Source organism: Lissotriton helveticus, chromosome 11 (assembly GCF_964261635.1).
Source record: "Lissotriton helveticus chromosome 11, aLisHel1.1, whole genome shotgun sequence".
Classification (NCBI taxonomy): domain Eukaryota; kingdom Metazoa; phylum Chordata; class Amphibia; order Caudata; family Salamandridae; genus Lissotriton; species Lissotriton helveticus.
The window spans coordinates 977,243,065-977,262,254 of record NC_136072.1 but is presented as its reverse complement, the minus strand read 5'-3'; the positions used below and the strand labels follow the sequence as shown (position 1 = coordinate 977,262,254).

Sequence of the window (19,190 nt, the reverse complement as noted above, 5' to 3'; positions counted from 1 at the left end):
GCTAAGATATTATAAAAAAAATTGGAAAATAATATTAAAATTGAGATTACAAAATGGTGGGAGCACAAATCTTTAACTAAATATGAAGAAGTGGGGAGAGTCCCACAAGGACTAAGGATACTGCTCATCCCGAGTTTCGACAAGCCAAATCCGAATATGCTCAGGGAGTGGGGAGAAAGCAATTTTGCAGTATCTATGAATCTAGTGAACATTTTAATTAAATACGCCGAGATGGACCGCAAAAGCATTCTGGATGAAATTGACAAAATCAATGAAGAACTCAATAAACTAGAACCAACCGAATACATAAAGAAATCAAGAGATGAAATTAAAGAAAGGTTAAGAAACCACGAAGAAAAAATGAAAATCCGATAAGCCCACAAATATGCACGTGATCAAGCAGATTATGATAATGGGCAAATGTTCACCTTCGCGCGCAAATTTGATAATGCCAGAAGACAACAATATAGTGACAAAATGAAAAACAACACAACAAGAAAGGTACAGAAAGTGGTTTCCAATGAGGAACTCTCTGGTGCTGAGATGGAATCGCTGACAAGTGAATCTGGCTCAGAATTTGAAAGCATGGGGACAACGAAAACAAAACTGAGTGTGGGGAAGGAGATGGATTTTTTACTCGCAGAGCGATTGCAAACTCTGAGGCTGAGACAACAAAGGAAGCCAGTCGAAAAAGGAAAACCGCAAGAAGGTACGACAGGAGAAAAAGGCAGAAATGCAAATCAATAGAAAAAAACGCAATGGCACAGGTGACAGTGAAAGATGATAATACAATAATCAACCTTTCACCAATATCTCTGACCAAGGCAGAGGAACAACAATTGGCATTGGGACTAAACTACTGCCCAGAGAGTAGCTTTGACTATTCAAGTACTAGAATAGATGTATTCTGCTTCATCCGGAAATTGAAACTTAAAAGGTTTTTCATAATTAAAACAGGTCTGGGACAATCAAGGATGGCACCGGACTTAGGGGCTGGTGCAGGACAAACACGGTGTCTGATATTCCCACTCTGCTGACTACGCATGATTTGAATAATGAAACTGGAACTTAATAAGACTACAAAAAATCAACATTGGCTCAAAAAGGGGCTGGAAGTAGTCCATTCAAATCAAAATCAAGCTTCTTCCCTCTTATGCCAAAAGATGCTGTAGATATTTTCCACGAAAGAGTAACAGAAGACATCAAAAACTTTACAATCAAGTAGAACATAAGAAAAAGAACAAACAATACAAAAAAACAAGAATATGCCAAACTGATGAAAAAACTGGTAGAAAACCAGGAAATCATAATAAAAAAATCAGACAAAGGTGGCAACATCGTGTTATGGGCAAAAAAAGATTATATCCAGGAAGCAAAAAGGCAACTTGACAATGGAGAGTGCTATGAAAAAACAACAAGAAAGGCCTATAACAAGTCAAGGGAAGGACTAAAAAAGTATTTAGTACAATGGAAAAGGGAATGACTAATTTCAACAGAAGAATATAAGTTCATGCATAAGGAATTTCCAGTCCTCCCTGTACTATATTTAATCCCAATAGTCCACAATAACATAGTGCCCATTCCTGAAAGGCCAATAATTTCAGCTATTAACAGCGTGGGAGAGCAAGTAGGACAATACATGGACTATTTTCAACAAGACATGGTGAAAGCACTACCCAGTTATGTTAAAGACACAGGGGATTTCCTAATGAAAACTAAAGATATTGTAAGGACAGAGGGCCTTCTTTTAATTACACTAGATATAGAGTCCCTCTATCCAAGTATCGATCATCAAGTTGGTTTATGGGCGGTTAAACACTTTAGATGATAGACCATGTGAATTTTATTAACATAACAAGATGATATTAGATCTTATTTCCTGGTGCCTTAACAAAAACTTTTTTATGTTTGGTAAAGATGTTTTTAAACAGTTACGAGGAGTAGCGATGGGAGCCTGTTTCTCCACCAGCTATGCATGTCTTCACGTTGGCTGGTGGGAGAAACAGGTTCTGAGGAAGGTACATCGTGAAACATTTATTGTATTGGCTTAGATACATAGATGATGTTTTTATACTATGGAAGGGAGATGAGACAGAAGCAAAACAATTTATTGAGGCCATTAACATCAATTGTATGAACCTACATTTTACATCACATATGAGTAAGAATGTCATCGAATTTTTAGATGTAAAAGCGTATATCAATAATGGCAAGTTTAAACCTTCCTTATTCAAAAAACCCACATTGGGCAATGCTATGTTACACGCTAGCAGTGTCCACCGAAAACACATGATAAAGAGCATACCCTACGGAGAAGTGTTAAGGCTTAAATGAATTTGTAGTCTAGAATCTGATTTCAATATCAGTGTGGAAGATACCATGGACAGACTCAGAAAATGAGAGAACAGCGAGAACATTCCAAAAGAGGCAATATCTAAAGCTAATGCAAAACCAAGAATGAGTATCTTTGTTAGAAGTGAAAGCGATATAACAGAAGAGCTATCTAGAGAGACTGTGAACTCATCTAGAGAGACTGAAGGCCCTTGTAATGAAGAAAGGAAATTAAGGTCGATAATAAAAAAGAACTGGCCAGCAGTGCTGACCGACAGTGTGTTAGGGAATAGACTTCCTGAACACCGACAATCACTTTCAGGAAATCTAAAACCATGGGATCAAGATTGGTCAAAAGCAGTCCAGAACTAAGCCAGACAGGGACTTGGCTTAGGCCTGGACAAGGGTTCAGAAATTGTTCATCTTGTAGAGCCTGTAAGTTTGAATCTAACAAAATCCATTATGTCACTCCATTCTGTGAGAAAGAGATTACGATTAGAGGCAGGTGCATGTCAGAATATTGCAACATCTCAGAGCTGTCATAAATAATGATCCGCATACCCAGTCGCAAGATATTTCAAGATGGTACACAATAATGAAGTAACTGCCTTACACATTATGTAATTGACACCATTCCTAAACCCCAGTGAGGTGGGAATAGAGAACGTCAATTAAGACAGTTCGAGACCCGAATGATCCTGGAGTTTGATAGTAAAATACCTAACATCCTTAACAACACTGAGGATATGCATAATTTCCTTTGAGAATACTGTGAAATAATAATATCTTGAAGGCTCCGGAAAAAGGAATAATGAAAGCATATTTTTAAAAATGTGGATTTATATGGATGCAATGGGCAGAGACCTTTCAATCATGAAGTAATGATTTAAAGTGTTTTAATTGCTGCCTTATTTTTGTATAGTGACAAATTTTAACATAATTTTATCAAATTCTTTTAAGATGTTTTAAACAGTATCAATTGAAAGTAAGTCCTTATTGTTGACAACATATTAGATTTCTGCACATACAACATTAGGCACTTTAAGAGCAAGCACTTTATCGCACTTTTTTGCACATATAGTTTTGCTGCTAAAACACCAACTCAAGTTAAAATACAACTCAATGAAACTAATAGGGAACAAACAATATGAAAACAATATGATGTAGTTATACGGACAGACTCCACACCTTAGGTGTGGAGTAATAAATACAACAACTAAAATGATTGGTCCATTGAATTGGTATCAAGGGAACATAACATCGCAAGCAATGAGTTTTGAACAAAAGATTAAATTACAGCATTTAGGCAAATAATTAAGAAAGAAGACATTAAAAAAGAAATGTTTACAATAAGGTTTTTTATATATGTATATACCTTATTTATTCATAATGGAAACTTTTCGATTTGTGTATGTATACAGTTAAAAACTGTGGCAAGTATTTTAAAATATTTTAAAATATGTATTTGCATCTGTTATGAGTTGTTATGTCTTCAGCTGCTGACATTTGCGATGACAATAATTGAAATTAATACAATATTGTTACGAATGGAAGGTATACTAGTGGACTAACAAAAGTCTGTTTTCCCTGGCTGTTACCACGTGACACGGGAGGCAGGGGGGTGTGCACTTAGCATTGATAAAAAGAAATGGTGAACTGCGCTCCGCATGTGAACAAGGGCATTTGTTGCCCGAAACACGTAATCATTTGTGAGAAGTGAGCATGAAATAAAATATCTTGCCAAAGAATCTTGGGTCCTTCGCTCTCTCTTCGCCGATAAGGAGGTTGCGAGAGTCTGTGAGTCGATGATATCCTGCTTCGCTTCGAAATAACAAGCTTCTCTGGAACAGATGAAAGCGGACCCCTTTTTGGTTTAAATTGAATTTATTTATTACCCTGCACCGCTGCCATATATATATATATCCAAACAACCCCTGCTCCACAAAGAAGAGAGCACGCACACGAGGGTTGCTGTGTTAAGGCTTCTTTATTCTATAGGGCCTCTATCGACCCAGCAAACAAGAGAGATGCGTTTGGGCTGACGCAACAGCCTTTCTCAATCTGGTGAGCGCCATTTTTCATTTGATATTTATACCCTGTCACTATCATAGACATAGAAAACATTCCTAGAAAAAATTCTTTGTTCCACCCTAAAAAGATACAAACTAGATAACAGTGCACGAAAATACATTTAGGTGTAATGCATTAGGTATAGTTAGTAGTTATTGCTGTAGCTGAAAGAAGATAAAAACACATAGTGCATTAAAATATCACCATTGAATGCATATTGCATCATCAGATCACTAGACTATACATGCTATATATACAAATGGCGAATACACAAGGAATGTATCTTTTAAATTATGTTCAAATCCGTGCTATAGTTGTCTCATACCCTAAAAAAATGGCGCCAACCCCTTCAGGTAGCACTTTTAAAAAAACATAGAGCATGCTGCGTGACAACATAATACATGGGAGACACGATTAAATTCAACTAATCCCTTAATTGACATGGAAATACCTGAAGGCATTGCCCGTCAAACTCACCTGCAGTTTCAATGATATATATAAATATATATAGATATATACATATATATAGACATCTATACTACTATTATAAAGAGAGAACTGTGTCCTTGGAGCCAGGTAAACTCGAAAAGTACACCAACAATCCAAACACCCAAGACATCTTTGAAAACCTATACATATTTTTATGTATATATAAAACCTATGAAAACAACAATTTCCCAGAGATAACCCCCTATGTCCAATCTTCTCTGCACACAACTAAAGGCTGTGCGCATAGGGTGCCAAGTTAAATGCATGCAGGTGGCTGGGCATCTAGCCAGGCCAGAGACCAGGCCTTGTAGCCACCCTCCACTGTGCAGGGCCATATACCATGCACAGCTGGGCTGCCCACATTAAGAAGGTGTAACATGTGCTACATTTAGAATAAGGAACAAAAAACAGAAAAAAAAGATTAAAGTCACTTTATAGTTCTGTATGTTAGTAAGATTACCTTAAGTAAAAACAAGAAATTCACTGAAAAAGGCAAAGATTGATTCAACGTTATAGTTAGCTGATGGAAATAGACAGGAACTAACATTTAAAAACCCACAAAGCAAGCTACGTCATCAATTATGTTATTTGAGATGTCATCAGTGATGTCATTTAGTATGTCATAAGTGATGTATTATATGAGGTCATAAGCATTGAATAACAGAGACGCAAGTTATAGTTAGTTGACTTAGTACTTGTCTCCTTTCTTCATTCTAACTAGAACATTACTTTAACTTTTTTTTTAGTGACTATACATACACACACACATTTTGACTGAAATAGTGACATATAAAGGCAGATACATGAGCTGCATAACTAAAGTAGTACTACAGTAGGACTACTTACTTAAGATAATATCTCAGTGTGCCAAATTGCACATTGAATAAGCAAAAAGGAAGCCAGTATTCAATCGAGAGAACAATTGCTCTTAAATAACAAAGCTGAGAAAAAACATAGATCCACACTTTAGGTTAATCACAACTTTCAATAAACAATAGGGTGCTGCGAGAACGATAATACAAAAGTACTGGCATTTAATCTAGAATGACCCGGTACTGGGAACAGTTGCACCACTTAGACCAGAAGTGACTTTTAGGAGAGCTAGATCAATGACACCTGTTTCCTAAGCTGTCCTAAAAAACATCCATGTGCTTTAATTGACTAAGAACGTTGGATAATAATATTGCAAGTCTTGCTGCAGCTTCCCAGTCACTGTTGAATCTTTGGGGTAGATGTATCAAGCCTTTTGCGAATTTCAGCCTTTGCGAATCGCAAAAGGCTTGTTTGCATTTTTTGAAATGTATCAAAAAATCGCAAAATAAGGAATCGCTAAAATTTCCGATTCCTTATTTTGCTTTTGCAATTCCTTAAATGCGATGTATGTGGGTTTTCGAAATTGCAAATTTGGGTTAAGAAATCGCAAATTACCACCAACTTGTAGTTGGTGGTAATTTGCGATTTCATTTAAAAATGCCCTATTTGGCATTTGTGAAGGTGGCATGTGACGGGCATGTATGTGCGCCATATGCACACACATGTAAATTTCAGGGGTGCAGCAGGGTGTCTTTGAGACACCCCTGCACCCTTGACAATATTCTCAATTTGCGAATTCGCAAATTGCGATTCGCAAATTAAGAAATATTTCACAATCATTCCTATGGGCCTTCTGGCCCATAGGAATGCATGGGAAATTATTCCTTAATTGCGAATTCGCAAATAAGGAAGACTAAGAAATCGCTAAAAAATAGCGATTTTCTACATACATTCCATTTTGCGGTTTCTAAATAGCGATTCCTTAAAAATCGCTATTTAGAAATCGCAAAATGGAATCTTGATACATCTACCCCTTTATTTGGATGCCCTAATTGTGAGAAAAGGATTTTTTAATCACCATATAAGGGTAAGTTATACTAAAAATGTATTCTGAGTTTGCAAACTGACCTGGATACTAATGGGTCAGTTCACACAATTCCCATTCGAAGTACATTGATATCCATCCTGCCTCATGAATATTAATGAGGTAGCTCACTCACTCTGATTGGAGGCCATTACAGGGACAGTGGCCTGCTAGGGTCAGCAGACCAGCATGTCTGTGATTCCCTTTAAATTGATTATTATTTTTTCATGTATCCAGTTTTGGTTCAAAGAAATGAGGCTGCATTTTTTTACAAAGAGTTTGCTTTTATTTAATAGTTTGAGAGTTGCTGATGGGCCTGTGAACCACTTCCTAAATCCTCTTTTTTTTTAACAATCACCTTTGAGGTGTTAGCAACTATTCAATGGGTTACAGCTGAATTGGCAGTCCCATTCCATTGATTATACATTGGATACTGAACTGCAATCTGGAAGGGATGCCCAAAACATGCCACTTCCCTCAAGATTTGTATTTGAAAAATAGCTGAGTACATCTGCCCCCTTGTCTCTAAGGATTTCTCAAGGCCATTTTAGAGGGATGGTGTGATTGATGCTGTATACAATGACGCGCATTTCATTACCAGTGCTGGTGTAGACAAACTAAAATAAAAGATGTAAACAGTTGCTACCCATCCTTCACAAGGTCTTTTTATCCTTGACTGGTAGTCTGAGAGTCAGCAGGCCCGATGACATTTTCACGTAGAGTGGCAATGTGGTTTAAAGCCCAATATCACCAAGCCCCTGGGCTAGCTTCATGCACCAGCAGCCAGGGGTTTTATGATGGCGCATAAAATGTCCTTGAATCCAGACGAGGCGCCGAAGCACCATTTATTTTCGAACTTCCCACAGTGAGAGACTAAATCCCGCTAGCCGAAGGCTCTGTGCTTTTTCTGGGCTGCGTTCCATCTTCTTCCCCTTGATGTGACAAGAGGGCTTGACTCTCAAGAGGCAGATTAGCACAATTGGTGATTAGAAAAATGTGGTCACATTAAAATTCACGAACAATGACGTTAATGCTGGAATGAACATGCACATTTATATTTTGCCATAACTTTGAACATGAATGCATATTGTGCACGAACTATGATGCACTTCAGTTAATTTTGTGTTTGTTTGGAAGCAGGCATCTGTTAAATGGTGCGCTGCTAATGTTTCCGTGGGAAATGTATGTTTTTAATTCATAAGTCAAAAAACGATAATGAAGAGTACAAAATGACTGCTGCTTATCAAAATCATGTTTTGAGGGGGAAGCTGTGTTTGTTCTACAGCCTTAGTTATAGCTTTTTCTACTTCTAACTTTTTCTTCAATTCTAGATTTTTCTAGAATTTTTTTAATTCAATCAATGTCAATGGATTTAAAAGAACATATTTGCAAAATGAGCAATGATCATATATTAGAAGGATACAGTTGACATAAACTGAGCTACAAATTGTCAAATGTTCTGGTAGCCAGAATGCTAAAACTAACTTTTTTCTAACTCGGGTATTACTTTTTTATGGAAATTCTCTGATTGCTATATTTATGTTTGGGAAACTAGGTACAAGACGATCAGGTGAACTTATCAGTGCCCGTCAGTTTGTTCAGTGGGCAGCCAGAGCACAAATTCCGTTTTCCTTGCCTTATGTCAAATGTACTGATGGTAACTGTGGGACTTGGCCCTTTTTGCAGGGTCATCCCTGAACTTTTTGCCTTCATTCTGTATTCTGTCTGACCTGTTTTTTTTGGTTTTATGACTCTGGGCACTTTACCACTGCTGATCAGTGCTAAAGTGCATATGCTCTCCCTATTGTAAATTGATGTATGGATTAGTGACTCCATGATTGGCTTGGTTGGTTTACTTGTCAGACCCTAGTACAGTGCACTGAGTGTGCCCAGGGCTTATAAATCCAACTGCTGCTGGTGGGCTTGCAGCACTGGTTGAGCCCCCCACAGAAGCAGCCTTTTAAAATGTGTCTAAGGCCTGCCATTGCAGAGCCTGTGTGCAGTCTGGTACTGTCATGCTGGCTGGGCAAGTGCACCCACTTGCCAGTCCCTAAACCTTCCCTTTTCTTCATATCAGACACCCCTATGGTAGGCCCAAGGGCAGGGTGCATTGTAAGTTTAATGTAGGACAAGCCCTTTGTTTTTCACCATTGCAAGGCTATCAGTTCTCCATAGGCCAGAATGGGCAGTTAGATTATTACATTTTATAATCCTAACTGACTCAGGGAACACAGTAGAAATTGGAGTTTATATGCCTGAACTCAGAGTGATAAAATACATATTTTAGTGTGTTTGAAAATACCTCTTTTAGAAAGTAGGTATTTTCTTGTCTAACTATCCAGGCCCGCCTCTGCTCGGTTGTGTATTCCTTGTCTGGAGTTTGAGTGACAGGGCTGGGGGATTCCAGGAGACAGAATGGGTCCGCCCAGTGGTGAATAGAGAGATCTGCATCTAGATTGGAGGGAGGAGTTGCACCTGGGACCTGAATAGGACTGTGCATGCCCCCCACAGCGCTGGCGCCACCCCCTGTGGTGCGTCTGATATCTCTGCCCTGCACTGTGAAAGGAAAGAAGGAGTCTTGTAAACAGAGCGCTCAAGAACTGGTTTGGACTGGGTAAAGGCTCCTCTGCCCTCAGAGGACAAAGGATTTTGGGGTATAAATATTGGGACCCTGATCCCAACAAATTAGATCACTTTGGACTACAAGAAGAAACCTTTACTGAGCAGAGGAACCTGAAGAAACTGAGGAGAGACTATTCCCAAGCCGAAGTGCTGCTTGGGGGATTGGGTTGCAATGGTTGCCTTACTGCCAAAGGAAGGAGAAAGGAACTTTGTGTACTTTGCTTTCAACTTGTGAAGGATCTCCAAGGGCTTGGAAAAGAGCTTGCCTCCTGCTGAAGTCTCTGGTACAACAGAATTCAAACCCCAACTCCCCAGAGTTCTTGTGGAAGTGCCTGCTGCTGTTTTGGGCCTTCTAAGGAACTGCGTGTCGCTAGGAGCTGGATGTGCGACGCAACAAGATCAAAGCGCGTCGATGTCGCTGCTGCTGCCGTCGCACTTCTGAACAAGGGTGTCGCCGCTGGAGTTGTCGCTCTGCACCGCATCGAGAGAAGCGTGCCGCAACGAAGAGTAAGCATGTTGCCGTTGCTGCTGCCTCCCGTCGCACTTCTGAACAAGGGTCTCGCCGCTGGAGTTGTTGCACTGCACCGCGTTGAGAGAAGCGTGCCGCAACGAAGAGGAAGCATGTCCCCGTCGCTGCTGCCTGCCGTCGCACTTCTGAACAAGGGTGCCGCCGCTGGAGCTGTCACACTGCACCACATCGAGAGAAGAGTCTCGCAACGAGGTAGAAGCGTGTCGCTGTCGCTGGGCCTGCCGTCGCACTTCTGAAAAAGGGTGTCACCGCTGGAACTGTCGCATTGCACTGCATCGAGGAAAGCGCCTCGCATCCCCGAGAAGCGCGCCGCCGTCGGAGCTGCTGCTGTCGCATTTCTGAACAAGGATGTCGCCGCTGTAGTTGTCGCATTGCGCAGAAGCTTCATGCATCGTGGGAGAAGAGTGTCGCAGTTGGAGTTGTTGCTGTCACACTTCTGAACAAGGGTGTCGCTGCTGCAGTCCACGCATCGAACCGAGAACTTCTCGCATCCCCGGAGAAGCGTGCCGCATCTGGAAGATCTTCCCGTCTTTATTTCTTTGCACCTGAACTTTGCTGCATTTCCCTCGCTGCGACATTGCTTGTCGTGGAAGCGCAACGCAACCTAAGGTACATTGACACAAAGTGTTGCATCTTTAGAACTGAACTAAACTAAGCTAAATCTACCATCTTAAAGTAATAGTATTGTGCATTTTTGTTGTTTATGGTCTTGTGGTAGCTCTATATAAAGTATACTTATTTTTTATATAAAACCTTGTGTGGTGTCCATCTGTAGTGTTGTCACTGGGTTACTGTATGTGGTCACAAATGCTTTACACACTGTCTCTGAGATAAGCCTGTCTGCTCATGCCAAGCTACTAAGGGGATGAGCAGGGGTTATTTTAGGAGTGTAATCCACTTATCATGACTAGAGGCAATGGTCCCTATTTGTCACAGGTAACCCCAAAATCTAACAGTAACACAATTCATCCTGTCTCATAGCCAGAAAGACTTAAAGATATCAATCTACAAACTTTGCATCAGCGATTTTAGACTTCCATAAAATGGACTTCCTAGTTGTGTTTTCCGTTTCTATTACAGTTTTAGTGAAAACTATTCCAGGCATTATTATCACCACGAGATAATAGCCTGTCACACGAGTAAGAGTTCCCGAGCTGAGAGAGAGGGCCCAGTTGAAGAGGAAAATACGTTTTCAGCCTATAATGTCTCAGAATACCACTGCATGGTCCTATTTGATAATATTCTTGACTGCCTCGCCTTTAAATTTTGTGGTGAGAAGAGAGAATTGTTCTGTTAGAGGATGAAGAGGTTTTATCTTTTGACTTCTTTGCAGGACATCCAACTCCCTTCTCGCCTCTACCTCCTCTCGCGTTCTTGTAGCTGATGTGGCCACTTGGCTCTGTGGATCATTGATGTGTGCTACATTCTTGTATTTGGCAAGAGAAGGAAAATAAGAGATGAGAGGGGTGTTAAAGTGAGGCAACAAGGATTTTTATCATGGTTATCAGATCTCTGTTCTCCAACTTTCCTTTATCTAGCAATATAATTAATGTTTTTATATATAGCACAAAAGAGAAGGGTGTCAGGCGGCGATGAATTGAATAGAGGACATAAATGGGAGAAAATGTGGTTATAGGTCAAACCAAAGTCCAATCATGTAGATTTTTTTGTGGCTTTTGTCAGAGGTGTGCTTGTTACCCGAGGTCGATAGGTAAGGAAATGCAGAAACGTGGGCTTTACCGGGGAAGCTGAGGATCAACTAAGCGTGATCCAAAGATCCTTGATTCAAGTCTGAAAACATCTCTACTTCTGAAGCTTTTGCTCCTACATGAGATTAATTAGTATAAACATTAGGATAGATTTTGCAGGTGGATTACTTTATGTGACACAGGCAATCTTCACAAACGCTCAGCGATGTTGTCAAATTCTGGGGCTCCAGTGAAGTGTATGAGGATGGAGTTCAACAAGGCTTTAGAGGGTGCCAAGGACGACTTTCGAATACCTGTTCAGGTGATATTGATGTAGTGCAAGGGATTAATAAACGAATGTGAGGGAAGGAACAAGACAAAAAGAGATATGGTAGGGTTACCTCTGGTAAAGACACACACAAGGGAATAAAGCAAGACACAAAAAAGGCAGAAGCAGACATTGAGGTAAAAGAAAAACCACACGAAGGAAGAAACCACTTTAAAAAGTAAACCATATACATTTGGAAGAGAAACAAATATGTAGAGGAAAACAAATGAAAAACAATCCGAAGAAATAGTGGTTAGTTAAACAAATGTGACAAAAAAAATCTAAATATATATGGAATAATAATCTCCTGAGATAAATGGTGAGACTGATTTCAACACCGGCCTTAATTTACAGTTAGGTTTCTTTGTTTAAACATTGTGATTGGTCAATTAGAGGAATGCATATTGAAGTAGTTTGAAATGACACCCTCGCAAAGCACATCTGGATCCTGAACAGAATGTCCCCTATGTTCAATTTCGTCTTCCGCAGAAAGCTGATAGACTGTGCACGAATAATGCAGGTTACAAAGGGTAATGATGCTAAAATGTGCACGAACATTAAAATATAATTAAATGCAATATTTATTTACGGCTAACTTAATATTCACACTATCTATGTTCGACAGTGGCAAAAGTGAAGAAAGAAAAACACTTAGCGCCTATATTAAATATTTTCAACAACCTTGCTTTTCTGGAAACAGAGCAAACTACTAAAAAAATTTGGAAGTCAACCGTCTTGAAATTGAATGTGTTATTTCTGTTTTTAGGACAGAACTGTACTTAAACCAAATGGCTGAGAGCAACTCATTTGGAATTATGCCATGCATAAAGGTAAGGAAGCTGAGGAGTGTTATCATTCTTCTTAGACTGTTTTTGTATTTTATTTGTAATAGTAGTATAGCCCCTGCAAAAATTATATATCTGGATTCTCCAAAGAGTAGCTAAAGAGCTACTGGTAGCTCTCCAGCTACCTGTAAGTAGCTCTCCTATGTGTGTGTCAGCCTACTATATTTGATGATTTTTTTCTTGGTTGCATTACTAAATGTATACTAAAATTGAGAGTGTTTTAGCAAGATAAACAAGTGTGTATTTTCAGAACTCATAATCTGTTGTTTGGAGAAAAATGGCTAATTTTTCAAAATATGTTTGAAGTTGATATTTGAGTGGTAAATCATGAGACATTGGGCAGACTTATTACACATATTATAACATTGGTGCCAGGGGCATTGCTGATGTCACTGCTATGTAATACCCATGAAGAGGCATTCAAAATTGACAAAGCCTTTTTTGCATTATTGCTGGCAATCCTGCTTGATTATCTGAGGTGATCACTACAAATAATTTTGCAGATGGTGACTACTAATGTAACCTTGTCTGGTGTGGTCGCTATTGGAACACTAATAATAGTAGCTCGCTAGGATTTCCATCTAACTTAAGTAGTTTTTGTTACAGAAAAGGTTGGAGACCCTTGTTCTATAGAAATGCTGTATTCCCCATTCAAAACATATCTGGCAAAACACAGTATGTCCCAGTGGCTATGGCCTATGTACTTTCATTACAAACATGCAACAAGTGACACTGGATTCATGGTCTATATTCTCCCCTGTAAGAAGTTTATTGTACCAAATCAACAGTCAGCACCAAGCAAAGACTATGGGTGGTGCATATGCAGGCAGTCCATGTTGTGAAGCCCATCATATAGGCAGAAAGGTCATGAACTTAACCCGATTTACCCTGAGGTGAAGTTTACTCAATGGCTGCTCAGCAGTGAGGATTCATAGCCCTAGGTTGTCTAAGGCTGGGACATCCTGTGGCTGCATGCCACCCCCATGGCATGCCACGCCCACTCCCGCAAGGTTCAAAGTTCACGTGGCAGGACAGTTTGAGAAGCAGTGGAGTGGGGACGCAAAGCAATGGCTATCAGCCTGCTGCTGAGTGCCTGTAGCACACCCATGGTTATAGGCAGGCCTGAGCAGTAGAGAAATTGGCTTCCTGTGACATGTGGCTAACATAATAGGCATTCCTTTCAAAGCCATTTCATGAACAGTTTTTTTAATCAGGCAGGGACATTTGAGTTTGTTATTATTTAGTGGCAATTTTATTTTAGCCATATGTAATAATGAAATCTGTTCGAGTAACAATTAGATGGTTATGAACTTCAAATATACAGTTCAAGGTTTCAGAAAATGTAGATATTTGAAGTGTGGTATGCTAAATTTTCTAATGGCTCCTCTGCTCTTACCATCTTCTGCTCTACCCCATTCTGTCCTAAACTTGAATTAGGCCCATATGAATCCTGTGCCTATGGGAAAATGTGTTCATACATATGGCCGTAAATATTAACAGTGCTATGTTGAGAAGTTTACCAGGACCCCAGTTTCAACTCTCAATCTATCTTCATTAGAATATTAGGGACTGGATTGTGGTAGTTGTGCCCTGGGTGTGACAAGCACTGATCACGTAATGGACAAAATTACAAACGCAAGAACAGTCTTCGGTGAGTAGGATTACATACACAGTGGGAATACTCACCCGAGGTAGTGCAGAAGACAGAGCAGCTGCTCACCAACTGCTCCCTGTTTCTTCGCTGTTGGCATCCCAATATATATGGATGGAGGCAGAAGTCACAGTCAGAGTAATTTTAAAAATTTCATGTTACACTTGATACTCAAAATTCACAAAATCATGTTGTTAGGCTACTTAAATTAATTACCCACCATTCAATATAAAAATGTGCCGTTAGTGGCAAAAATTTACCCCAGAATGTGAGTGGCTAGAGGTTCGTGGTGCTCTAGTTTTTTTTAAGTAAGTTTTTGCAGCTTGAAATGTGTTCTGTGCCATTTTTGCTGAAATTTTGCGCAATTACGCAAAAGCAAATGTTTCGAATTTCGCACACCCCTACTCTTATGCCCATATAAACTTAATTCTAGTGCAACTACAATTGAAGCACTGCATGGGCAATACAGAAAACACAGTGCATGTTCATATCTAATAAGAGTGGCCTGCTGGTGCTGTCATCCCCACTCTAGCACTCTAATAAGGCAGCCTTGCATCATGTTGCAGAGATGAGTGTGTGCTGTTCTAGTACAGGACCAGTACTAGAAACATTCCCTTACAAATTATTATTATTATTATTATTATTATTATTATTATTATTATTATTATTATTATTATTATTATTATACCTAGTATTATTATTATTATTATTATTATTATTATTATTATTATTATTAGTATTATTATTACTAACAATGATAATAATAATAATAATAACAATAATAATAATATTATTAATAATAATAATGATAATTTTCAGGCAGTGCTTCATAATGAACTTTTCAAAGCACTGTTACTATTACTCAGTGTAATGTTAAGGTGGCCTGCCATGATTCAAGCTTGTGACTGACCTGGAGTGGCTAAGGGTAATTCAACAACCAACTTTTGAAAAGTCATAGTGGATATGTTATGACTGTATGTGGTGGCTTTTTTTCCACCACCAAGAAGTCACTAAGGCCCTAATTATGAGTTGGGCTGTTAATTCTGACCCGTGCACAAATTCCTGTTTATGCACAGTTTGGAAATTTGACTTGCTATATATTAAACACATTCAGTAATAATTGGATGCGTTAAATAACTCAACCTAAGTAAAATTTTGCCAGGTCAAGCATGCTCAAAAGATCGGACACATTCCAGCTGAGTAGGGGTATCCATCAGGGGTGTCCGCTGTCGCCCCTGCCATTTGCCCTCTCGCAGGAACCCTTAACGGCTTTGATCTGCAGAGATCCGGTGATTCGAGGACTGTGATGGTCGGCAGATGGGAGGACCGCATCTCGCTCTATGCCGATGATATACTCCTTTACCTAGCCTCCCCCAAAATATCTCTGAGATGCGTATTGGACATTTTTACGGCCTTCAGTAGATATTCGGGTTACTCGATTAATTGGAGCAAATCTCTCATATATGTCTTAGGAAGTAAGGCTCCTGCTCTACCCAGGGACTACCCAATGCAGACAGTGAGGGATGGCTTCCGCTAACTTGGGATTTTATTACAGCAGACTCTAAGCTCCGGTATGAGTGAAACCTGCACCCGGCGATGCAGAGGCTGAGGCGAGATATTGCCATTTGGAGGACACTCCCACTCTCATTATTGGGCACAGCTGCTCTATTTAAAATGACGTCCCTGCCCAGTTTTTTTATACGCCCTGCAAAACCACCCAGATCTAGTCCCTGCGAGATATTTTAGGGAAATTGAAGGATTGCAGAGAGAGTAGCTGTGGGATGGGAGGCCCCGAATCGCACTTAATAAATTGGACCTAAATTGTTATGATGGCGGCATAAGGAAATACTATTGGGCTTTTCGCTTGGCCACTATTAATCGGGCCACCTACCGAAAACCCGACGATCCAGGTTTTACCATGGATAGATGGCTGCTGCCTGCTGGGGACTACAACAGAGCCCTGTGTTCAAACCCCAGGAAATTCCCTCTATCCGGCCCAAACTAACACTCTGTTCTGATTTGGCACGGTGCTAATAAAAGTTTAGGTTGGGACCGGAAGCTCACACTGGCAACTCCCCTGTGGGACTCGGATCAGCTGGGTAACCTCCGTACCTCAATGGGATTCGACAAATGGGATCTCATTGGTATCTCTCTAATAGGTGACCTCTGGGTAAAGGGAGATATGATTGCGTTTGACATTCTCCAGCAACAATTTGAGCTCTCCGGCTCAGAATTCATCCGCTACCTGCAGATTCGCCACGCTCTTGTCACAACCCTGCAGAAGGGCATTGTCCCTCCTGAGTCTTCACCACTGGTAGACAGATTGCTTGATGGATATCTCCCAGAGAAAGCAATCTCATTAACGTATAAAAAACTGATTAACAATACCACGGATCCTCTCGAACGTTTACGTGAGTGTTTGGAAAGAGATGGACTTCATATTGATGACGAGGAATGGAGGGAGGAAGTGGCCTCACCCCGGGAAGTGGTGATTTCCACTCAGCTACGACTGATTCAACTTAAAATGTTGCATAGAACGTACATCGCTGGGCCCCACCTGGTTCATATGGGGAGGAAAGAGGGGGAATTGCAGATGACGCTGTGGTCAGGTGGGCACCTTCCTGCACATACTCTGGGAATGTGGGCAGATATAGGAGTATTGGCGGGAGATAAATAAGGTAATGCAGGAAGTACTGCATAAAGACATTTGCCCGGAGGCTAAAAGATGTCTCCTTAATGTGTGGGAACCCACTGATTTGATGGGTATTGGAGAGGCTCTGTGCTACTCTGGGCGCAATGGTGGCCAATCGTGATATAGCATAACTGCGGGGCGGGTATTCCACCGACTCTGGACTCCTGGAAAAATAACTTAGATTGGTGTATGTTCAGGGAGAAAACAGTCTCTGTAGCACGAGGATGCCCAGGGAAGTGGTTCGCTGTGTGGTGTAAGTGGAATGCCTACCAGGGAGATATTTGTGTGACCCCTCTGATCCCCTTGGAGGACAAACCCTTGTCTCCTTGAAGCCATCTCGATGATCGATATCTGTTCAAGCTCCAATGATGCCTAAATGTAATCGACATATATATATCATTGCCATGTAAATGCACGCTGCTTTGCCAAATGTCAATGAGCAAGCTGAAATTTAATGGGAGATACAGTATTTACCGTATCATGCGGATTTTGGTGTGTTGTACACCAAAATCGGCATGTTACTCACCAATATCTTGCAATGGGCCGTATTTATCACACTCAAATTATAATATACCCCATTTATCATTATTTATCGTAATACTCAAAATCAGGGCCTAAAAGTGTGTTTAACATATCAAAAGAATGCACCTGGAAGTGCCAAGCAGGGTAGTTTTAAAGGTTAGAGTTGGTAAAGTGAGGACTGAGAATTGATGTGCCTAACACCACCTAACTCAGAGGACCGCAATTTCACATGATTTGAGGGTGAGGCTTGACAAACGAGGAAGATAATAGTGTCACCATGGTTTCTTTAAAAAGTGTTTTAATAGACATAGAATTAGGACTTTAAATTACTGTCCTGCCGACTTCCCAACCAAAGTGAGATGACTGCCCAGCTTATGAGTGGCCAGTGACATAGCAAGGGGGGTGGACCGCACCGGGTGACACGAGTTTGGGGGCAGCATCTTTACCCAACACCCCTACTCATACCTGCAGCCGTCATGGCGCAATAATTGTGTGGGAATCGTCAGCACCCCTCGGCCGTCATGGGAATACATCAGCAGCGCCCCCCACACTCTTAAATGGCAAACGCCGGGGCCGCACCGGGCGGCCAAAGGTCTACGTACGCCACTGTGTAATTCCGATGTGCACAGTAACTGTAGTTACCAGGACTAGCAGAATTATACATTTTGCTACAATGCCACTGCTCAGTTGCAGCCCACCTGTAGATTTCACCTGATGCACTTCTGAGAAAGGGAACCCCCTCTAAAACCTAATAAGGTCTGGGAGAAAAGGGGGAAAACCACAGTTAACAAACTGGTGAATGAACCTCCCACTTGACCTCTATTGCTTTATCACAAGGGCAAGATCTGCTCCAATAGGGCTATGCAAAAGAAATATATTTTAAGACATGTTGTATTTCACATCAACATTCTTTTATTTCAGGTATATTGTTGTTATTATCTCATGATGTTTGTACATTTACATGATTTATTTCTTTTATTTCATCAATAAGTAGAAAAGAATTTTCAAAAAACATACATACTATTACAACATATTTTTTTCTTATTTTTCTTTTTTATCACATGTCATAATATATAATAAATACTATATCACTTTATACAAATATATTGTAACCAACAGTGACCCCCTAGCAACATAATGACAAAATGAAAATTACTCAGTTTGACTTACATTCACTCTCAACCACACCATTCAAACTAACAATCAACCCAAAAACACGTACACAATCAGGTCAGAAGGGGACAAAGATATTTCCGGTCTCCATGACACTGTCGTGGGCTGAGTGCATACAACTTGGTCGACGCAGGTTTTGGTGGAATAAACCTATTACAGACCAATTTCTTCAGTATCTTCTTGCATCAAATATTATTCTCCTAATGGTAGTGGTATTGAAAATATCTTGATGGGGATGTGGCTGGCTTTACATTCCTTCTCATTGGTTCACCAACTCCAGTACATACCGCTCTTATAACTCTCAGGCTCTATGATGCCCGTTTGAAATTCTTGCTAGAAATGAATTATCCTCG

The 19,190-nt window shown here is 40.3% G+C and overlaps 1 protein-coding gene across 1 annotated transcript in view; it reads left to right on the top strand.

Annotated features, from left to right (window-relative positions):
• Positions 1–19,190, top strand: part of MYO18B (myosin XVIIIB) — a 1,710,199-nt gene that overhangs the window by 247,696 nt on the left and 1,443,313 nt on the right. Inside the window, exon 12 of the mRNA XM_078665559.1 lies at positions 12,721–12,784. Within this exon, the coding sequence (XP_078521685.1) occupies positions 12,721–12,784 (64 nt within the window). The remainder of the gene's footprint in view (positions 1–12,720; positions 12,785–19,190) is intronic.